Below are 26,455 nucleotides of genomic sequence, written 5' to 3'. Positions count from 1 at the left end.
GAATATGCTATTTTACAATTCTACAGAGAGCAACATTTCAGCCTACACATAAATCCGCCTGGAAATGAAAACTCATAGTTTTGGGGCAAGTTCCTTAAAAATACGGCTGAAATGAGAGAAATAGAACATGGCAGTACTAGTTGTAATAGGTTATTTCATTGTGCCCAAATCCTATTTTATTATTATGCAACTTAATTATTTTTAGGATTTCCTTAAATTTCAGAATATCCAAGGCTTTGCGTTAAACTAATGAAAAGTTTACTGCCCTCCACAGTACCTCATCCTACTCCACTCACACTCTGCAAAGGACAGATGGATGCCAAATATACTAATAAATAATTTCCCGACCTCCCTTCTATCCATTCTCTCATCCTCTACCGCTTGTTTTCCAGTCACAGTATCAACTGTTTTATCCTCAAACTGAAATAAAAGCCCAGAACTCAGCAAGCTTATCTCCTTCTATCTGCTCTTCATCTCTAAATTCATGACACGCTCTGTTTTGCTCTCTTGCCATTTTCTCCCATGCTTTCTTTACACTTTCTCCTGTTTCTTGTGCTCGCTTGAACTCACTCTCACTAAAGCATCTATAACATCTTTGTAGCCACCCCACAGGAACAGCAGTATAACCATGTCCTCTTCAACTGTCAGCAGTCTTCCACAGAACTTCTTTTGCACTCTTGGGCCAGATCGCCTCAAAATAATACAAACCCTATGAGCAATCTCATCCTGATACAATTTGTGCTCTGTACCAGACACATGTCCTGCTCTCCAAACTAAAAGGTTAATCTGTCTCTCTGAAGTCTTTCAGAGAGTATCTAGTTGTCACATCAGACTCAAGATGACTAAAGCTGTTTTTTATCTTCCTCCTAGGGTCTCACCATTACTTATGTTTTCAGTAACTGTACAACCCATAACTTGACAGGCTTCATTCTAGGCTCCTACGGCACCCCTGGGAATAAGAATCAAGTTATTTTTCTCTTCAATATGCTGCTCTTCCTATTTTTCCCAAGCTAAAACCCTTTTCTCCCCCTGCCAGAGTTACTGCAGCAGCCTTTTCCCAAGCACTGACTGGGATAGAAAATGCAATTTTGAGGTATTCAGACCCACAAAAATAAGCTTCCTTGATCATGGCTCTGAACATATGGCCTTTCAGTCCCTCCAATTACCTGACCCTGCCAGACCAGGAAGCAGGAGTGGATGACCTCTCAAAGGCCTTTCCAACACAGCCTAAGTTATCCTGTGACTCCGCTCTTTTTGCATGAACAGGTTGGCCCTCATTCCCCTGGGACTTCCTGGCTATTCCCTATTTCTTACCCCTCATTCAGCCCTGAGAGACTGCCCCTAGCTCCAGTCAGCCAAGAGTGGTAACTTCTGTTATTCACTCTTAGAAGTCTCAATTCAACGTGTTTATACTATTTCCCATACTTTCCTGAGAGTTGGAGCTTCCTAGCAAGCAAGCATAAAGTCATCTCTTACTCCTCTTGTGTTTCTTACAGTTCCTTGCTGTGACATCTACAAAAACCTTGAAAAAAATTTTTTTTTTTTCTTGTGCTCCTGTCTTTTGTCAAAGACTTAAAATGTAAGCAAGCTCTCTAGGAACAGCAATGATTTTTTGTTTGTTAATGAGTCTAGCATAAGGGGATCCTGGTCCATGGTTGAAGTTCCTAGACATTACAGTAATACAAATCATAATGCAAAGCAGAGGTTTTACATTTCAAATACTTAATCCTGGAAGTAGTGCATAACACCCAACTATGGGCTACAATGGACTTATCTGGATCACTGTGTTTATTATATGCAACAAAAGTTTGCAGGATAAGCACAGTCTCTCTAACAGCCCTTCTAAGAGCCAGTTTTTATTGCACCCATTCAGTTGTTCATATACAGATGATTAATTTATTGTCTCAGACTTTAAGTAAACCAGATAGATGGTTATATTAAATGTGAGATGAATCAAACCCAACATGCTACACAGCAAAACAAACAAATTTAAAATAATTTCAAATCTCCGTGAAACTTGAGAAAGCCTGGCAATATCTTCAAGCTCCAGAAAGGAAATGATGTACAGGAGCAATGGGACAGGAAGCCGTTCCAGGAAGTCATAGTTACCTCGGCAGAGGCTGAGGACATGTTCCAGAACTTTGGCACCAAACAATACAGCAATCTGAACTGTGGTTAAAAAAAACCCAAAAAACCACAAACCCAAGAGACAACAGATTTGTAAAAGCCCGAAATTTCTTCCCAATAATCCCACATTATTTACACACATCTTAAAAAAAATCAGAAAAGCCAGCTCATTTTTTTTAATGTTTTCTAGAAAAAATAACTTGTTTTATATTGAATATTAGTAATTTATAGTATTGCAATTCATCTTAAGAGTTGCTAGTGACATCCAGGAAGCATGAGCAGTAAAACAAGTTAAAAAACTGTACATTGTCTAGTATACAGTAAAGCCTTGTCCCAGCTGAGGAACATGAAAACAGCAGCAAAGCCAAACTGAAACTTGTCCAGATCCATTTTGTCCACTTTTCCACATAGATATATATTTATTTACATAAAGACCATGCTATTTACTCAGGACAAGTTTAGTAAAAAACCTGAAAAAGTACTTCAGTTGTATGCTTTGGGGAAAATAATGATGGCTCTGACATTAAAAGTCCTTGTAGTTCTGCTTCTTATCTTATGTAGGTACAGTTAAACCACTAAAATGAAATTGAAGAAAGTTATCTTCTACAGTGACATGACATTTTTTGACTCATTCACTTTGTGATCTAGTACAATGCCAAATTCTTTTTCTACAGAACTACTACTTGGTGAGCTATTCCCCATCCTGCATTCATACAGTCAATTAGTTCTGCTTCAGTGTCCAACTTGGAACTTGGCCTTTTGAATTTAACACTGTTTCTTCAGATCATGTACCTATTTTATCAAATTGCTTTAATAAAAATACTAGTTCATTATAAAACAGGATCCTGAATTCAATTTGCTACACTTCTAATAAATGATCAGTGGTAACTTTTGGAGCTGTACGTTGTGTCCTGAGATCTGACAACATGAACGCAGTCACCCAGATTTGTAAAGGACTCCTTATTTTCTTTTTATGCAGGGACACAGGGATCAAAATTTACATTTAAAGCAGAATTACTATCTTTTTGTATTATGAAATTATGCTAACGCATCCAAAGTGGTTTTTGTTGTTGTTGTTTTGGGGATTTTTTGTTTAGGTTTTTTAACCAACTGGAGTCTATCTTCTCATGTATGTTAAAGTCATAAAAAGAGAAACAGAATCATGTAATTTGAAACGATACTGACTACAGGCAGTAAGTGCATCCAATTTTGACGCAGCATTTTCCTTCCAAAATATTTTGTAAAATTAGTTACAAAACTCAAGCTTATGTGAACACATTTGAAAGAGCTTTCCAAATTACAAGATTTCACCGTTAAGATGTTAAGACCTTTTTCTTTTCTTTTGGTTCCAAATATTCCTAAGGTAATTACGTAGAAGGAAGCTATCACCTTATGTTCCTTCATGTCTTTGGGTAGATGGCCCAGTACCGTTCAAGCTTTCTTTTCTGTCACTATACCATACTGCAAGCACAAACAGTTTGCTGTTGGTTCTCATCTGCTTTTTTGCTTTCCAGGCATTTCAGTTCTATATAGTTGGTAATATTCCACAAATTCCTTGTGCAAGTACAAAAATTATCTACACAGTCAACTAAAAATTGTCTGGCTGATCTAATTCAAGCCGATATGTAAGAATGATACAAATCTTCGCATACTAGGAATGATGATGATAATGTTTGTAGTATGTACCTATTTAATGTTGAATGATTAAGCAAGCTACCACATGAATATTTGCTGCTCCTTGAGTGTTTCTTGAAAATTCTTTATTTGTAGAAATAATAATGTGTCCTGGTTTGGCTATTTGAGAACATATTTAGCTGTATTTATCTTGCTTTATAAATGTAACTGCAGCTAATGATGAACTAACTGTGAAAGTATACTGAACTTCAGGTTTTCTGTGAAGTTTTCATCCTATGAGTGCTGGATACTACTTGATGACTTGTACTGTTTGTTCACTCATCCAAAAATGAAAACAGACCTCTCTTCTCTTGCCCTACGCTATCATCAATTAATTTTCCATCTTTGCAAAACCATAATGAAAAGTCTAGCCATATACAAAATCTTGCTTTTCCCTCTTGGCTCTATCAAGATTATGAAAAGAAAGTAATGATACCTTACTTCACCGTCCAAAAAGAATAGAAAACATTTCAACAAACAGATGTTTACAGCTGTATGGTAGTTAAAATAAATTTACTAAAATGTTCATGTTTGTTGTAAGATGTTTATTACAAAATGTTTACTTCTTCAGTTTTCTATTGGATGCCTCAGATGCCTGTATGAGATATTGATAAAATGTTTCATTTGTGGGGGACTATTCCTCCTCTACCCATTAGAAATAACTTAAGCACCTTTTTTTTAAAAAAAAACCAAACAACAACCTAAAAATCTTCAACCATGTGAAAACAGATAAAATTTTAGGAATGAGAACTAGGAGATAACAACAGGAAATACTAATACTTAACAACAGATAAACATTTTGCTGGCAGGGGTGTACCGAATATTTAGCAGCAAACCATGGGTCTAGTGAAGAGTCTTACATTTGAACCCTAATTTGGCAAAAAATTCAATAAGGAAAATAAGGTTATTTTTCCAGTGTGTGTGTATATATCCATCTGGAAAAAAAATATCTGTGAATATTTAAGAGAACAGCAGCAAAGCTCCTCTTAACAGGAGGTGAGAAGGAGGTGTAAAAACATCTGATTAGGTGGAAGAGCAAGAGCCATGGACAGAAATAATATCAGTATAACAATACAACTTCTCACAAACATAGTAATCTGTATTCATAATACTTCTACTTATGTTAGCATTTTTCTGAAAACAAACCACTTACTTTATATTAAAATTTTACTAAAAACCAGAAGGAGAAGTCCATGTATGATTTTAAAGATAATTTTAGAAGGTGGAAAAAATGACTAAATGTTAGGAAAGAATGGCAACTGTGGCTTTCAATGCTTCCTATGGGATAGGAAACCTCCGAACCACCAATATAACACTTCTCAAAAAAAAAGCAGGCAGATCTGATTTGTAACCTTCTGATAAAACACACAGGATAACAGTAGAAAACTGCATGCTAACAATAATTTAACTGTTTGAATCATTGTACCCAGGTAATGTAAACCAGATATTTTATTGTGACATTATATTAATATCAAACGCTACAGAATCTTACAGTGTAAGTAATGAGAAAAAAACCCAAGCTAAAATCCTCACCAATATATATTCAGATATCAAATCTACTTTCATGAGGTAAATAAAAAAAAAATTTGAAAATAAAACTACTAAAACCTCTTGCTAAAGTTCAGCTATAAATTCTATGTAATTATTGGCAAAAAAAAGTACGGAAGACTATTTCTTTGAAAGCTCAAGTTTATAAAAATTGATAATAAATTTTATCAAATTAAAATGTGGTGCAACTCTGCCTCAACTAATGGAGCGATTATAAACACCTACTGCAAAAAAGCACAGCATATTTAAAGCCCCCCTGTGTACTAGCCAAATTCAACAAGCATTCGATTTTCTATTGATTCATGATAGATTCATTCCCCTTCTAATCAAAATGAGTAATAATAACTGTAATTAAAGATTTGTTTTGTTACAGACTGTGAGTGCTGATTGAAACTTTTTCCACTGTTTGTGTGTATATCGAGTCACTTGAGCTCAGAACGTGCAGTTTCCATCAGTGGGGCACTAACAGCAGTCACTTGCAGTCTCCCTACCCAACTGCTTAAGGAAGTATTATTATTTCAATCAAAATCACTTGAAATTGGTCAGTTGCAAAAGTTATAATGGGTATCAGAAACACAAACCTAGACATAGAAATGCAGACCACAGGGCTAACTCTCTTGATTGTGCTGTAGGAAGTGTTAGATTTTAATAAACAAAGCATAAGAAACATGCGTTGGTCTTATTTCAGACCCTAAATGAAGATACACTCAGGTTTACTCTTGAAAACAGGTATATTCTCTTGTGTAAAGTTTTGCCCTCTCCCCTACCACCTGAGATTTCTTCTTATATACTTCTAGGGAAGTAAACCTCCTCTGCCTAGGTGTAAATAAGATTATGTCTACCAATGCTGTTGATGAGGAAAACAGGGCTTCATTTGGAAATTACATCTTTCAAGTTCATCACAAAAATAAGATAAATATGAAGTCACATCTGTACCTAATTTTTTTTATGTCTGTACATAATCAGAATACAAAAGCAGCTTGTTAAAAAGAAAAAAATACCTCACTAGTATAAGGTGTTTGAGTGCTACCTAGTCTCCTGGGCTGCAAAAGCCTCAGACCTCAATCCAGTCCCTAACATATCCCACCATAACAGGTGCAGTTATGAAGTTTTCCATTTTCAGACCAGGTCATAGCTTGGACCTTAGCTACTTGCTGAAGCTGCTGAAATAATGTGACTTTGGCTTAGTATTTTCAGGAGACTGTTTCCTCTGTGAGCCATGACCAACTATATTTTGTGACATGACATCTCTTAAAACTAATCCATTACTGAAAACAGAGATTATAAGAAGATGCAATAACTACTTGGGTCACACAGTCCCATGGGATTCTGGGAAAAAGCATAACTATTTCAGATGTTCTCAGTGGCCAGTCTATCAGGAACAGGCTGGAAAACAGCTCTATAAATCTACATTTTGAGGTTTATTTAATGGTTTCCCCACTGCCTTTCTTTTTCAGGCTGTATACTCCTAAAGTCGTGTGCACTTGTATAATCCCAAGTACCCGTTGCACTTGGTGCTACTTATGTTAAATCAGACTGGGAATCCAGGTGGCTCATGACATGGCAATAAAAACAAATGGACTGGCACAGAGCATTATAAGGACTGAGTTATTAGCAATAAAAATACTGCTTTCAGTCCTATTTTTGTTGCTAATACTTCTGTCATTGTCTTATAATGAAACTATCAATGTTGCTGGGATTCATCCTATATTAACATTTACTGTCACATCTTTTTGTCTTTCCAGTATTCATACATTAATTTATAGTAAGAAATTAATACAAAAAAGCCTGTGAGCCAAAGCAATCACATCTTTCATGAAAGTTATTACAGATCGATATTGATACATTATTTCATTATATGCCACAGCAAATTTGTAATCATTATTGTCATCTTACTGTGAAGAGATGAATCATCTAAAAATTCCTCTTGGGATTCTTTAATTTCTCCAGGTCTTGATTCACGAAATTCATTTCTAAGTGAGATTTTCCACCACCTGAAAATTACCTACAAGTGTGGAAGAAGAAAAAGGAAAAAGGAAGAAGAAATTAATATGGAGTACCATGAGATAAATACATTGCTAAGATTCAGGACTCCTGTTATGTAAATATTATGGCATTCCCAAAGCAAAGTTATCCTAAGAAATCAGACTGCGGTTACATTACCAGCAGCCCTACAATATGCTTTGAAGAACAATAAACCTAGACAAGTGTGAAATTCTTTTACATACCAGGAAAGTGTTCCCAACTCCTGTGTGCAAATTGTTCATAGAAATTAAAACACACTTAATGACATCTCAACTTGCAAAACTATAAATATTCTCTTTTTGGTTTTCATTTAGTTGCAGAAACACAATTCATCAGGCATTAAATTATGTGGTTAAGTAGAAATACCTATTCAACTGCCCAGGCGTTCGAAAGTGGTAGTTAAGCTGTCATTTTAACATTTTGGTAAGATCACAACTAATAGGACAGTTCAAAGCTCAGCACTTAAGGCTGTCTGAAAACTCTGGAAAAAGCTCTCCAGAAGTACACATTCAACTCACATTTTCAGAGTCAGAAAAAGAAAAGAAAGCCTGCATTACAAAGCATGCAACTGAGACAAAATATTAATATGAATAGTAAATTATGTAGCTATGAAATAGTGGAGAACAAGTGGCCCTGGCTATCAGTAATTTTCCCAGAGTTCTCTTAAAACATTACATATGTGCTTGAACAGCATGCCAGCTTTTAATATCAACTTTTGTTTTGTTGCTGTCCCAGTGGGGTCCACAGGAGAGGAAAGTCATAACCATGTCTCTTCCTTCACACAAGTTGTTAGCAAAGATCATGCTCCAAGCCAAAAGTAGGATTCAGTTGCTGTTGTAAGGAAGGTTAAAAAAAACCCATCTTGTAATCTTACTAATAGTAATCTGGTTTATTCCCTTCCATTTGATTGAGAAAAGTGAGGATTTTACATTGTACAGGTACATTTACATGTACAGGTGGATTCCTGACAGCACTGAACGATAAAACTGGCAAATAAGAATATTAGTGATGTGTACATTTATAAGCACACACACGTGTATATAAAAAATACACTCCATAGAGTCTTATTTTTCTACTGGCATTTAGAAAAGGAAAATTAAAAGCAAGCCTTTCAATAAGTCACAGAAGAATACTCACATATACTGACTGAAGAACACAGAGTTAAATTTACTATTACAAATCTTAGATCTGACAGCAGTGCTTTACATCTCTGAACATGAAATTTAACTTTAGATGTCCAGCATTTCAGTGTCAAAATGTAGCTTTTAAAGTTGAGAAGAATTAAGTATTTGTAACTCCCAATGAGTTGCATTCACTTTCATAATTAATTTTCAAATTAAAGCTCAGATTCCAGACAAGCTGCCAAGGCAGGCCCACACCAATCATTTCTGTATTTTTCAAGTCTTGCTTGTATCCTGTTGATATCTCATATACAGAAACAGTAAATAAATTTGAATAAAAGCTTAACATCTACATTTGAATGTCAAATATAGCCAGCTAATATTTATCATTTTGATGTTTATTGTGGTTAGTATATCATTATAGGGGGTAATCAGAATTACAAAATCATATTTCTGATAGCATACATACAAAATAGCTTTGATTAACTCAGACATATCTGCAACACTCTATAAAATAACCCCTATTATGTGAATAAAAGAAAAAAACATCCTACTCAGTTGCGTAAGTTCATCCTATTTTACCATGACACACGTTTATTCCTCTGCAGTGAAACAGTTGCCTCTTGGAAGGGCAAAAAACCCCATTCATCCAATCTGCATTCTAGAATTTAATATATGAAAAATAAATTACACCACTGAAACATTTTATAAGAGCAGAGTTAACATTTCTGTAATGTACATACACAGTACAGACCACCACATTGCTAAAATACCACCACTTAACGTACTAGTGGTAATATGAGGATTCAATGCAAAAGAGATTATAAACCACTTGTCATTCTGTTTCAGTGATGATCTTACTACATGGGAAGGCTTTAGAAGTAGTACGTTTGTTGCCCACCACGGGGATAATTCAGGACAGTGAACGCTGTACTGTACTGCACTTCCAAAAGCTCTTTTTATCTCTAGCAATGTAGGGAGAAACAGCATGTAAGGCTAATTCCATTCTGATTTGTGGAAAACAGGAGGTGAGAATAAGGTCAAAACAAAACTGATATGCAAATGGAGAAAGAAAAGACATCTTTCTACATGTTCCTCAGCTTGCATACCCTTCAAAATAGGGGGGGGGGGGGAAATCAATGTTACAGGAGAAAAGAAACCTCTCTTAGCCTTTTCATGTTGGGAGTGACATTACCTAATAAAAAAAACCAAACCAAAACCAAGCCAACAAACCCCTCCATTTCTCGGCACAGAAATGCCAAGGGTAACTGAAAAAGAAAATAGCCACATGCCCCCAAAAACACTTACCAAAAATTATTAACGATGACTGTTGCTTTTCAACTTTGGAACTTTAATACCTACCAACATTCTTCAGATTAATTTTCTGTATATCCTTACCGATTTAACTATACACAAATTTAGAAGTCTAATTCTCAAAAAAGCAGAACTATGTTGCACAACAGATTATAATGTGTTGTGATCTGTTATAACATATATTAACATATACTTTTCAGTCTGGGATATACAGTACAATAAAATTAAGTGTATACAGATAGCAGATGCATGCCCAAATTCTGCACTGGTGTAAGAAAGATGAACTTTTCACAGCAAGCATTCTATATACTTTTTGTTTAGTATTTTGTGGGTATGAGGGCATTTATCTATAATACAAGTTTATGTATACACAGGTGTACAAGAACATACTTAATCCAAACACTAGAGTGTGCATATGTGTGTATAGAGTCCTGAATAAGATTTTATCTTTATACAATCCAACCAACCCTGAAATGGAACATAAATCAATACTCTACAAATGAAATACCTCTGTCCTATTTTTAAAGCAGTTACAGTAGATGTTTTAACAGTTATAAAAAATCAGTTTCTTGTAGTATTGTTGTACAATTATAAACTCCAAAGCATTTTAATACTAACTGAAACATGTCAAAACTTAAAAAAAAAAATTACAGAAATACGTATTTCAATAATCTCTCCTCTTCTTAATTGTTATACTAGGAAGCACACAGCAACAGAACTATCTGCCAGAACAGAAAGATCAGGCCAACACACAGAGGCACAGGAAAAGTCAAATATTCAAGTAATTGTATTAAAAGCCACTGGATTTTCTAAACATTATTCTTTCATTTACAGTGGAACAAACTGTCAATAGCACTATTCCATTTAAAGACTTCCTTATGTACAAATACCCAGAACAAACTACGGGTAACTTTTTAGCGCATGGTTATTTCAAAGAAAAATATTGCATAGATTTTGTAATACCTATACTTTTTGCACAGATTAAAAAGATGAAGAATGGAAAGTATTATAAGTGCAACCTGGTTATCGTGGACACATTTCATTCTCGACATTATTTGAAGATGCAAATGTTAAAGCAATTCACTATCACATTGCTTACTCCACTGGCATTTCTTCATTAAAAAAAAAAAAAAAAAAGCAGAAAGGATGAGCAGAACCAAATCTAAACAGCAGCAACCAGCTGCAGCTTCAGATAAAAAGTCAGCAATTTTTTAAACAAATAAAACAACAAAACTATTCATGTGAAAATCATTTAACATAAACAAATTATTTAGGAAATATCTATTGTAAAATTTAACCTGGACTGTAGATTACCAGAAGCATAGCACTATTTACATTGTATGAAGAAAATAATAGTTGAAGTTTGTCATATGGCAATCCATCTTTTAAGGATGTTGGGCTCAACCTTTCCTTAATTTAATCTATTTCAGCAGGTATAGAACTAGAGACAAGTGTCACATGACAGACTCATATTGTATTATGAGAAACCTCTGGGGGAAGCTGAAAAAAGACGGTGTGAATTGTGAAGCCCTGTTATAAGGGCACATATGAGAAACTTTCCTTCTTCAATGTACATTTTTAGCATTTCAAAATTCTCCAGACTCAGCCTTCTGCTTTGTTTAAAACTAATAAATCAAAATACAATTTCTCAGATTACAGGGTATTTGGAGATTAGTTTTCTCTATTTTTCTCTTAAATTGTTCTACTTTAAATAGTTTAACATTCATTTGAGGAGGAAGGTGACTCCAGAATCTAGAAAATAGCACTTGCTGAGATTTAGGAGATAAGATTCAAATATTTTCCTCTGTCCCAGGTGAATGGCCTAAATCCCCAGTCTTTCTTTTTGGCCTTGGATTTGTCACTGCAGTCCAAACTCTCACTCCCCTGTGCAGTGAAGGAGTCATTGTGTCTTCTACTGAAAAAAGCAGTCGCATTCTCAGTTAGTCTTAGTGACTTTACTGAATCTCTTCTCCTCGGCTCTTTTATCCCATATTCTATTACTTCTCCACAGATTTATTATATATATATGCTTTTGGCTGGGTTTTGTGGGCTGGAGCAGACTATAAAAATTTATGTTGCATTACTATCTGATTTCAAAATTAGAGTATTCAAATGCTTCTGTCCCTCATTTTATCTCATTTTCTCTTGCAGAACACTGTTGCATTTTTGCTACAAATTCAAATAAATCTATTTTTTGAAAGCATTCATTTTTCATGCACCTCAGTATAGAAACCACCTATTTCACCCTCACATAAATCTTTACAAAACAGAAGTGTAACGGATATCAGCATTACTGAAACATCTTCAAGAAGATAACTACAAGATAGATGTTTCTAAAACGATGATTTGTATACCTAAAGTATCTTTCAGTTAACTGATTGCTTGAAGCCAGTATCAGCTAATCTGTTGCCTAAGAGTTTGTAAACCTAAGCTCAATTTCCAAGCCATGAAGAAGTCAAATGCCTTCACTAGGTATAGGTTTGTTTGGGTTTTTTTAAATTCTGAAATTAATTAGCACAGTGAAAACTACCAGCTTACCTGCTTCCTTCGTCTTTCCAGACCCTGGTAGTGTAGATGCAATTTTACTTATGAAAAAACACTCCTCCTGTCACAGCTTTTTCTATTCTTACTCTAACATAGCCACATCTAATTGAGAGGCTGATACTACAGTACTGTAAAGTTTTTCATGCAGTTGCAGCTACATCAACACTACAGCTTTGACTGCATAAGTAATAAAGGAAAATTTAAACAGGACAATAGAAATCTTATACAAAGCTATGCTCATTTTGCAAGTGAATGAAGATTAGGCTTCTAGGTCACTTTAAAAAATGCATAATAGGTACCTTAAAATTTTACTCACTTTTCACCAAGAAGACGCAGCCATGTATTATATCTAAACTATGGAACCAAGTAGCACCAACAATGCACAGGTATTTGCAAAAGACCGAAAATAAAATCTTAGATAATAAAGAGTTAGAGTGAGGCTATCCTTATGCACTGATACTGATGCAATGGAAGCAAACACTATTTTGATCCCTGCAGGATAAACTGTTGAAGAAGAGTAACACACATGGGCAATTGTTTCATGTAAAGTTATTAACTGCATACAGTGATTATCTTAAAAGCAAGAACACAGATGTTGTGGAACTGAAGAATCTATCTCACAAGATGCTGTGAAACAGTTAAAGAAATTGATGGCTACAGAGATGACATTTAACAACTATTACCAAATATTCATACCATGATCATGGCAGAGTTACTATGTAACTTTTTTCCTAATAATTTCCTCACTGTCTCTACCAAAATGAAAATGGCAGTGTCTCATCAGTCAGTTACTGATGGCTACGCAAAAATCTTGCAAAAATTAAGAAGGTCTTTCATATCCATTGCTTGCAGTAAGTTTTTTTTGTAGCAGGACCTAAGCCCTGCAATCAGAGAGGCCTCTTGCCAGTTTTATGAAATGCCATCAGCATTTCAATCTGTGAACACTGAGGTTTCTCTTTTGTGGCCTACTACTTGATTTTTTCAGAGCCTTGCTATCATGTTGTCTGGAGCTTTCTGGCAGGTATGATCACCTGAGGACACTTACCAGAAAATCCAAACTTTTGCTCAACCATGCTTCTATAATATGTAGGGATATATATGGATATGTATGTAAATGCTCAGCTGGCTATTTCAGTCCTTTGTAAATATAAAAAATATGGATAAGAGCGGGCAGAGCATGAGGATGGATGGCCTACTGTACACCATTATTACCTCACAACATTTAGCTTGACCTAGAGCGTAAAAAGAAAGATTCACAAGGAATTCACTGCCCATGAGGAAAAATAGTTATTTCCAGCTTCCTTATTCCATGTAAGAGTGAAATTTAAAAAAAAAAAAAAACCAAAACCCAAGCAAAACTCTCAATATATATTTTTAAGTCTGCCTTATTCTGGAGATGCTGGATTTCTGTAATAAACATCAGAACTGAAAAGCAGTCGTAATCACTCAGTGCTATTGAAGATGGATACCTTCCATTTTTATCTTCCAAGCAACAACAGAAAAACATCTTGATTTTATAATTGGGCTGCAAGATCATAAATATGAATAGCTTAATAGAAGACAAAATGCTCCAAAGCTAATGCTAAAATATTTATCTAAACACTTTAGATAAAGTGAAAAATGCTCTTTGCGCTATACTATTAGGTCCACATCATACAACTTCACCAGTACTATCCTAAAAGTGATTAATGCTCATATGTGATTAAATAGTTTGTTCATTTACCAATGAAAAACAGAATAATAGAAGACTCCTTATAACACACTGTGGTTTTAGATCCATCTCCTTAGCCTGATCATTTTGCAATTACAGAGTTTAAAAAATGAATTATGTTTTAATGGACATACTGGTGAGTCTTGTAAGATATTAAGAGGAAAAACAACACTGCATGAGACAGTTAGAAGGACACTATTAAGAAGAGTAAATCAATACAGTAATATTTAACTCTGCTTTTCCCAATGGATATTGCTGTGAAAATAGTTGTAACTGAAGGGGATAAAATACAATAAGTTAAACAACCTAACCAGCAAGACCACTCTCCCTCCTAATTACACTACATCAACAGAAAGACTTAATACATTCACCAATTAAAGCAAGTCTCCAGCTGTGCTAAGCTAGTGAGCAGGCAAGCTTTTATTGCTGCTATACAGTCACTTCCTACATACTCTTTTACTTTCTGACTGGCTACTCAGGGACAATGTCCCACCCATCCTCTGACTAATTAAGTAGTATCAGTACAGTTATTTCTTCTTCTTGATATACTGCAATTCAAACGTAATAAAACTCTTCAGATTATTGAAGTATATAGGATACATCTGAGTTAAAGGTAGACCATTTATAATGCACTTAAGACCTACTTAAATTACTTCTAGCGTAAATCTCAAGGCAGTGAGGAAAAGCCACATAATGCTGTTAGGGTACAACACATGTATGAACTGCAGACCTGCACATTACTTTGGAAAGATCTAGGAAGTAATAATGCTTCTCTAGCCTTTATAAGTTGCAGAACATAACAAAGCAGCTGTGCTACTTCCATTGCAACTGTTTTCTTTAACAAACATCCAGTAGTCTTAATTACAAACTCCACAAACTATTTCATAACCATTACAATGTATAGCACATTTCCTACCATCTTGGAGAAAGATGGATTCAGGAAGGGTTGTGTGATTTGAAGTTTTTAATCATATAGAGAGACAGAAGTACAGAAAACAGAATTGATTGTTATGATTGCTTTGACCTTTTTTCCTCTTTTTTTTTTTTTTTTCAAATAAAGCTTTTATTTTTCTGCTTGATTTTGAACATTTGCAATTAAATGCTTTGCCAAAGAATATAGATTATTTTGAGAGTCTTGATTTGGTTAATATGCAAAAATATGAACAGTGTTCACCAGCAAATGCAGCCTGGCAGAACGAACTACACTGGTTTCAAGGGGGTGGGTGTGTGTGGGGGCGGGTGGGTGTGTGTGAAGTAATACTTGTGTACCTCAAAATTGCTGGCAGGTTTTGACCCGCTCCATTGGATAAGAAGGTAAAATGGAATATCAACAGGTTGCAGTTAATGAAGCCTTCATTTATTATGGGTTCCCAGAAGTCTTTGAAGGAAAACTTTCTAGGAATAAGAAGAAAAAATGAACCACATCTGGTTGCAAGAGTTCACCAAACTGATATTAAACTAAACCCATACACTGATGCCATTCCACGTTTCAGGCATGCACAATATGAAATCAAATAGATACTACTTGCTGCCTGTTAAGTTTGTGAAATTGGATGCTTTTTGCTCTTCTTCTGGCAAATTATTACCTTTTTTTTTTTTTTTCTCAAATTTAAAGTAGAGCTTACAACACCCATGCTTCATCTGACAATTGCTACAAAATTCTATGTTTGCTTTTGCTATAGTACAGGAAGTTATACAAATTAGTATGTTGTCTACACTGATAGAATCACATCCGTACAGGATAGCAGTTTCCTTCTCATGTGCACTCATGAGAAGAGAAGGAAAAAAAAAGAACCCCAAAATCAGGGGGCTCTGGCATCTACTAGACATAGTCCATTTTTCAATCTTTCTTTGGGATGGCCATTTCAGATCAACCGAAGTGCAAAACCTAGTATGCTGTGCTAAAGAAACTGTTTGACAAGAAAAAAACAAGTTCTCAGACCATCAGGTTGAAATTTTGGACAACAGTGTGTACTTGAAAGTTTATACAGATTCTTCTCAGTATCACAATAGTCATCATGCACGCCCACACACTTCCCTCCCCTATGTCTGCTTTGGCTTTGGAGAAAAAAAAAGTTACTATTAATAGCGAGAAAAGATAAAACAATTTAGTTAGGAAACAAAAATAAAACAGTGACTGCAGTAGAGTACAACTGTAAAGACAACGGCATATGGAAAGAAAGATGATTTCCTGGTGTCAATGCAAACTGTTTCGTGAGTTGCTATTAACAAATATTTCAAGTGCATGGAGGAAAAAAAGAAACGTCACAATTCCAAAATTTAATATGTAGCAACTATGAAGCTGTTCCATTTTATTCCACTTCACTCATAGTCAGAAACATCAACCCACCTCAGCTAAGGGATTAGCTCTGCATGCGTGTGTGTGTGCATGACTACCAAAGGCTTCCACTTAAAGTATCTGAAAAACATTTTCGTAAAATACAGGAGGAAGATGGAATAAAAAGCTTGGAAAAAATAACTGTCTTTCCTTTGCGGAATGTGGTAATTATGTTTGAGCAAGAAATCTGCTCCCTTGACATGGTCTCTTCCCTTCCAGTTACATACCTGGTTTATTCCTATATTAGTATCTTTCCTCATTGGTTTGCCCAGAGCTTGCAGGAAAAAAATACAAATAACAAGGCAAGAAAATAAGCCAAAAAAAAAGAGCTAAAGATCTTTATCACAGATGCTTACAACACAGGTGCTTTGGAGGCTAACTTCTACCTAGACATGTGCACACAGATCAGAGGAAACAATATAAGAGCAGAAGAGTGAGAGACAATGCAGAAGGGGGTGGGGGGCATGTGCTGAGAGGAAAGCAACACTATCAGAGGGAATAAAAAATTACTCTTGAGGATCAGAGTCTTCAATTATGAGCATGATACTTGCCATTTATTAACGTGATTAAACATGCAGACCTAGATAAGACTGCCACAAAGAGATTATTCCACTATTTAACAGAACAAAGGATGCTAGTTAAGTGCAAGACATAACATTGCTCTCTTGATGAGTAAGAAATTGACAGGTTTCATTTGAAACCATTTCTTTTAGTTTCATCCTCCTTACTTCAGTTTCAAGGTCTAGGCTATGTCAGAGGGTTCTGATTGGCAGGGCAGAGTCCAGTAGCTAGCGGAGTTCCCCAGGGATTAGTACTTGGCCCAGCCCATTTCTTTTAGTTTCATCCTCCTTACTTCAGTTTCAAGGTCTAGGCTATGCTTTAAGTTTTTTTTTTTTTCTTTCCTTCATTGGAGTAATAAAACCTCAAACAACAGAACAGTCAGACTCCCTGCTATGTGTATAAAAGTCCTAAAGTACAGCAGTGTTACAATGGAAAGTCCTTTTCTAGGGAACCTGCATCTCCTTTAGCAGGGTATGTGCATATATCTGGCAACCCTTTTTATTACAGATGAAGTCTTAGTTCAATCATATCACTGCTCCCTTCTTGTCTACTTCTTATCATCCAGGTATATCTGCAACCAGTCTAATCTAATACCTGCTGAAAACTGTTTTCCTATACTTTTATTTGGTCAGCTCACTTTCAGCACTGGTATCTCTTACCCTAAATTTTGAGAAACATCTGTTGCGCTGGCCCCTAAAACCTCATCACACTTTTTAAGAACACTGAAGAATCCATCGTGTTGTGCAGGCATTCTGATATACTTGGTTCCTACCCGTGTCTCTGGTTTTCAGAAAAAGCTGTGGTGACAAGTATGCCCTTTTTCTCTATCAGTTATCAACTCAGTACTACAGGTAGCATGCCCTGAAAAGTTTTTTTTCTTTCTGTTTCTTCAAACACTACTTTTGTCCAGTGCGATTTTAATTACTTGTTTTACATTAACTTAACACTTCTTACCTGTAAGTTACAGTCTCGCTGCAGACTATATAGGCAGGAACAACTGCACAGTTCAGCTGTAACACCAGCTTAGTGAATGCGGAAATCTATCCTCTCATTATCAGCTGTCATGATAATTTCATGTGCCTGTATATTAAAGACATACATTGCATTTTTTGTCACAACTATCTGCTTGCTCTTTTGATGCTTTCCAGCTACACAGCTGCTCTTGCCTGCAATCCCCCTCTGTTGTCATTCCTTTCACTCTATTGTTCACTATCATCCTATAAGGTTATTTAGAACTCTAGCTTCAGATGCTCTCCTAGGCTTCTGCTTCTACAATATAATTTTGCCTTTTTTGACAAATGATTTGGATCATTTTACTGTCCACTAGCATTCTTTCTTCTAGTTACTACGCTTCTCCAGATAATTTGTCTAATTCATGTTTCATCCAACAAATAACATTTACACTGTCACCCAGTGCACAATTTTAATCTAATTTAGTGAAGTCCATTCAAAAGCTGCAGGCACTTTTACTTTGGTTTAATTTAGGCTTATTTCAGTTTAACACAAAATGATTTTGTTTATACCCAATCAAAATCAAGTCAGTCTTTACAATAAGCATCCATAGAGCAGTTTAGAACAGCTCTAGCAACTTTGTTTAAAAACAAATCTTAAATTACACTGGTGCATCTTTAGATAAGACCTTTCATAGCCTAGCACACCTTGAATAAAAATCCTGATCCTTTTCTAGCTTTGCCTTCTACTGTTCTTTCCTTCTTCCTTCCCTTGAACACATTACTGAATGCATTTAATTGATTTTTTGATAAATGAACAAAGTATAAATATGTGGTACACCTAGTCAAGTAAACATATCTGATGGTTCTTCATGATGAATACTGCTGTGTACGTGGAAAATTAAATAACAAAAATTGCTCTTGGTTAATAAACGCAACAAAAAAGAAGAAATAATTATTTTCCTAACCTGAAGCAGGAAGAAGGGAAACAAGACAATAGATAGGAACACAAACTTACCTTTGGTAACAAAAGTAGAATTACTCCTGAGGTTTCCCAAGACAAAGAGCAACAGGGATGAGGGCTGTACTACCTAAAGTAAGGCAAGTGAAGAATATAACTAAATCTTTCTCTGGAAGAACAAGCACTGACAATAATGAATATGTAAACAACAGACACTCAGGTACAGTAGGAAACATTTACTTAATGAAGCAGAAGATAGTGGTGATTGCTTACCTTCAGAAACTATTACACCTTCATGACCTGAAAATCATTCTTGGCAGGTAGAACTAGATTGAGCATGATGCTTTTGAAGAAAGCCACAAATATTACAGCCCTGTGTAAAACTTAAAATGGGAGCTTAAACATTGCAATTCAATGTGATACTGCTGTCTGTATACTAAAGACTAATTACAAGTGGACAAAACCCAGACTAGACAAAAGAAAAAAACCTCATCTCTAGGCTACCAGTGATACAGAAAACCACATCAATAGCAAATAATAGTAACAGAGAATTAACTAAAATAACTTTATTACCTTTATCATACCCTAATTGAAATTGGTGTAGCAATATTCCAATTCATCTTCAAATAACAGCTCAATCCCTATTGAAAAATGAATTTTATAAGCCTACATGACAGGCTTATAAATCTTAGGCTCACAAACAACTGAACTTCACATGTAATAACCACTTAAGGACTCAATATCAGTTATAACTCTACTATCAAATTCATAAATGAATGTTTCACAGGGTTAAGCATTTAGTAATGTTTGTGGGAAAAAACGCAAAACAACAACCCAAACCCCAAGCAAATCAAGTCTTTTGGGGAGGAAAAAACCACCACTTATGTTGCTGCATGTGGTGCCTTTTGCAGAGAAACCTCGATCCACCAATAAGGAAAGCTCTGAAATGCCAACATTGCTACTGAACACATCACAAATTGCATTTCAGTTGTTAAAAAGTCTAAATTCACCTACATCAGTTGCGTTCTTGTGCTGGATTACATCTTCAATATGGCAGCATGACCAAAGAATTCCCGAATCTTCCCAAAATCCTTATGGATAAGATCTAGCAACTGCATACACCCAGAGGTGGTACATTATGGAAGAAGTGAGAGATAATATCAGGTACCCAAACTATAACACATCACAACATTGCTAAAACAACATATTTTAGCTTTGGTCAGAAACACCTGACAAAAATATTCATGTTTTTCCAATACAGCATTATTTCCCCAGAGAAACTGTTTCCATTTTCCAACCAGCTCTACTATTTACTTAGATATCTGAATTAGAGACAGCGAAAAAGCAAAGGAGATTTCCCTGTGTATTTTAGGCTTAACAAACATTCTCCTGTTAATAATTGCTTAATACTAGGTGATACCATTACTATGAAAGTGTTCAATTATTTTGGAAATATACCTTTTCAGCATAACAGAGCATTTCCTGAGCTGGAACAAAATGGCTTCCTTCTCCTAAAGTCATCAAACTATGCTTGAAATTATTTTAATTTAATATAACAACAACAAATTGCTAGTTTTATGCAATTAAAGTCTGTTATGCAAATAGATCATAACAAAACTATCGGGTTTTAAACCCTCTTTAGAGAAAGTTATGAGTTCTTTTTGTTTGGTAAGAACTCAAATTCTCTGTTTGAAATGTCAAAGAAGAGACTTGAATAGAATTGATCCAGCAACACAATAACTGGTATGGCATCCTTCAGGTTTCAAATGCAAATAAAATAGTATGACTTTGAAAAAAGTTCATCTCCCACAGATCTTTACTTGAAATCAGACTTATCTTGCAAAAAATTGTTTCATATAACAGAAAATTAATTTCAGCTTAATTACTATAACAACATCTGGGTTTTTTCCCCAATCCATCTGGCTTAAGCACTTCAAATGGTATCTTCTGTCAGTCAAATAGGTTATATATCTAGTGTCATCATTAAGACTTCAAAATAAGCCCAACATACAAAGACAACACTTAGTTAACTTTATAGTACCATTTTTCAAAATGGAAGACCTATCCTTGCAGGTTTCAGTAGAGCCTGAAGGTACTCACAACTGAAAAACAACCAGCTCACAACTAGTAAAACAATCACCTATTACTGTCTCCTAAAATTGAAATGTTATTGACAATGTAAGATTTAGGTGCTGTAAGTTCAGAATTTTTACTTACAACTACAAAGGTCAGAAAACAACTTTATTTTTTAAATGAAAACAATTAATTACAGGATCTTTTAAGAAAATACTGTAGCTCTTGGTATGCAAAATAATATGCTGTGCTCAGAATATATTGAATTAATCAGAAACTGATTGAAGATGTAGAAGCAAACACTAAACAACAGGAGTAACGACGGATAAAGAACCAGAACAGTCATCAGAACTGTTTGCCTTGTTACATAGACTATTTGCTTATCTAAATGCCCTGTATATATTTGTTAGAGAACCTAGCTGCTGATCTCTGACCAAACACACAATTTTGCTGTTACATATTTGATAAAATTTAGTTATCCTGACTGTTAGATGAGAAGATCATATATGGAATACTGCACAGAACGACGTTAGTTTTGTATACATATGATGCCTGCCTTTTATGGGTAAGTAGATAAACATTTTTTCTAACATGACAAAATCCTCTGATTAGTGCAGCATTCATTAAATGGTGACAGATGCTTGTATTAATTACAAGTTGAGTGGATCATTTTCCCATTATGTTTCTTTTGTTACCAGCCTGATCTTTCTAGTTATCAGCCTGTCCTATAAGCAGATTAAGCAGCAGACTTTTTTTTTTTTTTTTAGAGGGGGGTTTTTTTCCTAGTTTGACCAAAATGAGTGACCAACCTCTTCTACACTACCCCACCACGTGGATTCCTCTCATGCGCTTTTCAAAACCTGTACTTCCCATCTGTTAGACAACTTATAAGAGATTGTATTTTGAAAGGTTATTGGTGTGGCTATCTCAAGTAATCTTATGTTTAATGTTGGAAGCCATATGATTTATTGCTTGCTTCGTACAAATAGATAATGTCTATTGTTGTTTGTAACAAACCTTGCCAAATTATAACTGGCATATCAAATACTAATTTGGCATTTCAAGAGTGATTGAAGAACATGTACAATGAAAGGTAGGTGGAAAGGCCTATGTTAAGCAATTTGCCATCCTTGATGTCAGCCTTGAGACAAAAAAGATTCCCACTCTCTGTAATATTACATGCACTCACACAAAACAAAAACTATCCACTGTCCCCATGAATTCTAGCAGGATTCCTAGTACATATTTTATGATGAAGCATGTTTTCTACTTAGTATGTTTATCCGGACATGTACCGCAACTTCTTCTCCATAACAACTTAAAGCACTCGGGGGGCAGGGGGAGGGAAGAAATTGAAAAGTACAAATGACGAAGTCATTCATTTAGAAATAATTTCTGCCATAAACCAAAAGTTTATAAATTGAAAGTTGACAAAGGAGGAGAAAGACATTGAATAATAATGATCAAAGGATGATCAAGAGGCACTAATTTAAATCACACAGATTTTCCAGAAGACACAGGGAAGTAACAATACCTTTGCACATGACACTCATTAAGACTTACTAAGAACAAAAGTTATAATGAGAAGAAATGCAGTGAAAAGATACTAAAGTGACCAGGAAGTACAAAATCTGTTTCACAAGTGGAAACTGAAAAAACAAAACAAACTCTTTCAAGAGGGCATATTTATTAAATATATATAACATTTTTAATACATATACACACACACACACATATATATAACATTGTGTTCGAGCTAAAAGATACCCCTCCACAAAAAAAATCTGTAAATTAGTCTGTATAACTGCATTTCTAACCATCAGAGAAGTGATGATCTGGAGCAGTTGTCCTGTCTGAAGCAGCAAGGCAAAAAAATCCTCACTACCTTTAAAACACATCAAGTCCCATTTATGCTATGAAGATCTATTACGTGGCTGGATGAAACAGCAGGGACTAGGACTTGATGACCTGAAGAAGTCTCTTTCAGTCTTACATTTCTGCAGTGGTAGATTGGTAGATGCCTCCACAGGGGAAATATGTGGGATAGTTACCCTGCATTTTTAAAGTTATGATTGCAGCCTTAAAATAGGTACTTGAAAAAAAATTCTTTTCACTGATGGTTCAAAAGCTCTCTCCTGCTACACAATCCAACTGGCTGAACTGTATTCCGTGAATACTCACTTATGCATCTGTACTTCTCTACAGTCTACTTTTAGAAGAGTTATTTGCAATGAGTTACAAGGCTCTCCCCCTTCTCTTTATACTTCCTCCTTGAAGTAGCTTATGCAGAAACTAGTTGGTGATCTTCCCTTCCTAACATCTCAATGGAAGTGCATGCTCACTACTGAGTAGGCAATACCTGTGTTTATAAAATCCCAATTAATTGCTCTAATTTTGAAGTGTAATTGAAACTCAGTTTGTATCTGCAATGGAAGCTGTCTCTTGCTGCAAAACGAAAAGTTACCATCAGGGTCTCCTTGTCACATTTTGGATGCAAATACATCCACGCAGACAAGTGGGTATATTTCTAGCTACTTTTTTTTTTTTTTCAACTTCTGTTGAGTTTCATTCAGAGTTCAAAGTAGCCTCTGCTTTTGTCTGCTTCCACTATTTTGTTTTCCTGCAGCAGGCCTTGCTTTCCTTTTTTCAGGTGTCCTAGTTTCTCTAGGTTTGAGTTAAATACAAGCAGGCTAAAGTCACCTTGCTATTATTATAATTGACAATATTGAACGTAATAAATAAATGTTTTCCAATTTATTTTTGCAGTAATAAATTAATTCACATGCTTACAGCTGAGGATGTTTGCGCCTGGGGTATCACTCTCTAGGTACGCTTTTTGTCTGTCTTGTCCTCTTTATTTGACTATTGTCCTATACTTAGCTTCAATAAACTTCTTAGTGTATGCTTAACTCTTCTCTCTGAGGCTTCCTTTTTTTTTTTTTAATTTAGAGCAATTCCAGTTAATTTGTTTTTAGTTATACAATATGCAATAGTTTGGGCCTACTGTACTGATCTTGAGGCAGTAGCAGACTTTAAAAATGCTTTCTGGAGAACATACCTAACATATCAGGTTGCATGATGGAAGAAAGATGCCAATTCCCTAGAATGAGGGGAAAAAACTAAATAAAAGCCACAGACATTTCACATGTCTTGTTTGACCACAAAGCCTGCTGCCATGGACTTGCTTTGCCCCCAGATATGGCCTCCTCATCCAACTAAACTTTTTGCTCTAACACATTCTTAATACCTTCTGTACTTGTACAGGATTTCTGGTTCTATGACAGTTTGACTTGATAGTCAGCTGACACCTGGAAATCAGACATGCCCAGTAAATGAATAACTTCAGGATGAATTAGTTGAATTTACTGCTCATGTAAAGCCCAGGTAGACCATTCAAAGTAGGGCAATGCTCACAGAAATATGGGAGCCTTCATACAAATCCACTATACAGCCACAAACTCCCTTTTTGTTTTTAAAGAAAAATAATGGACTGTTTTGAAACCACTGACTTCGAAGAATGGGACTATTCAAAGTAGAAAATTTCAGCATTCATGTAACTATGTGCAAGGTTGGAGGCTTAGACTGTAAGGTCTTTCAGGCAATGACTTATTTATTAGGAGACTGCAAAATAGCATACTGGGAATGTGAACCAATAACTAGGCCTCCTAGATGCCAACAAAGTATGGCTAAATATATTTTACATGATACTTTACTCGGCACATCAGTGATGCACGTACCAGCAACTACTATTTCTGACACAGATCTCTTCTCAGGAGACTCCATAGCTTGCAGAAGTGGTAACTAGCATCCAGAAGTTTTACGTATACCACAGTTAAAACTGCAGAGATTACTTACGTGAAGTTAGTTGTTTTCAGCAATAGAGAATTCAAATGTGATTGGACTGGGAAGTTTTGCTAGAATCAGATATGTCGGCTTCAGAGGATATAGTGATATATTCAAATATATCAGTTCACTGCATCATACTCAAATGATTTTACCATCATAAAATCAAAATGAAGTTTTTCAAGTAATCCAAACCAGTCCTTTTTCAATGACACTAACTTCCTGGTAATGCTTTTGTACACTCAACATTTACAGAATAACTTATTTTCACTGACAGTTACAAAGCTTTTTGCACAGTTTATGTTAACTGACTTTGGTTTGGTTTAAGGATATATTTAGGCAGCTGAAAACCAAACCAAAAATACATATCTGAAGTGTTTGACAGGAAACCAATATGAGAACCAAAACCCTGAAGAAGAAGATGATGATGATAATAATAATAATAATAATCTTTGTATTATCTGAGTGCAAAAGTGAGTGGTAAAACCCCCATAACACTCAAATACATATTCCATGAACAAGCTGATATGCTTCCCATGAGGTCAATGGGACAAGCCCATTACAAGACTTCAGATACAGAAAAGCACGTATTTCCCAGCTGTTGTGCACCACTGTAATTACTCTCAATTTTGGTGGAACTCGAAGCTCCCTGAAGTTGCTTTGCAGTTCTACCTTTTTTTTTTTTTTTTTTTTTTTTTTTTTTTTTTGAGAATGAAACCAAAACTCTTTCTGAAACTGCTAAAGACACTGGTGATTTAAAAAGATAATCTTGGCACCAGAGAGATCAAAAGAAGGAGCATATAGTATAGAGACCACAGATAATTTGGAATTGCAGCTGAACTTCAGCCTGTTATGTCCCCCTCCCTCTAATTTCTCAATTACAAACCTGACAATTCCCTCATCCCTGGAAGAAAATATGTTTGCTATTTTGGTTTACTTTAGGAAAACAAACCAAAATCTTCCTCCTAGTTTCAAAATATGTTGTTTTTTTTTGTTTCGGTGAGACATTTTAAAGGTTTTCTCAGAAAAGTTTTTGAAACTTCACAACTTCTGTTCCGTCCAGCCTAAGACAAGCATCTACATCCATCTGTTATACATACAAAGTCAACCCAGTGAAAACTAGGTAAAAATGAAACAAAAATTATAGAAATGGACCCAGGGAACTACAGGCCAGTTAGTCTCACCTCCATCCCTGGAAAGGTGATGGAACAACTCATTCTTCTGGGTGTCCCCTCCAAGCAAGTAGAGGAAAGGAAGATCATCAGGAGTACCCAGCACGGATTCACCAAGGGGAAATCATGCCTGACCAATCTGATAGCCTTCTATGATGGCATGACTGGCTGGGTAGATGAGGAAAGAGCAGCAGATGTTGTCTACCTTGACTTCAGCAAGGCTTTTGACACTGTCTCCCATAACATCCTCACAGGGAAGCTCAAGAAGTGTGGGTTAGATGAGCAGACAGTGAGGTGGATTGGGAACTGGCTGAATGACAGGTCTCAGAGGGTTCTGATTGGCAGGGCAGAGTCCAGTAGCTAGCGGAGTTCCCCAGGGATTAGTACTTGGCCCAGCCTTGTTCAATTTGTTCATCAATGACCTGGACAAGGGGACAGAGTGTACCATCAACAAGTTCGCTCATGACACAAAACTGGGAGGAGTGGCTGATAC

General features: G+C 35.6%; 1 protein-coding gene across 1 annotated transcript in view; it reads right to left on the bottom strand.

Moving 5' to 3' along the window:
• FBXO36 (F-box protein 36) overlaps positions 1 to 26,455 on the bottom strand; it is a 33,410-nt gene that overhangs the window by 4,713 nt on the left and 2,242 nt on the right. The window contains 3 exon segments of the mRNA XM_035895214.1: positions 2,000 to 2,169; positions 7,246 to 7,354; positions 16,415 to 16,473. Coding sequence (XP_035751107.1) covers positions 2,000 to 2,169; positions 7,246 to 7,354; positions 16,415 to 16,473 — 338 coding nt within the window.

The sequence above is a fragment of the Egretta garzetta genome, unplaced genomic scaffold (genome assembly GCF_000687185.1).
Source record: "Egretta garzetta isolate BGI_Z169 unplaced genomic scaffold, ASM68718v1 scaffold425, whole genome shotgun sequence".
NCBI lineage: Eukaryota > Metazoa > Chordata > Aves > Pelecaniformes > Ardeidae > Egretta > Egretta garzetta.
The sequence above is the reverse complement of the archived record's forward strand: the minus strand, read 5'-3'. Positions and strand labels throughout refer to the sequence as shown.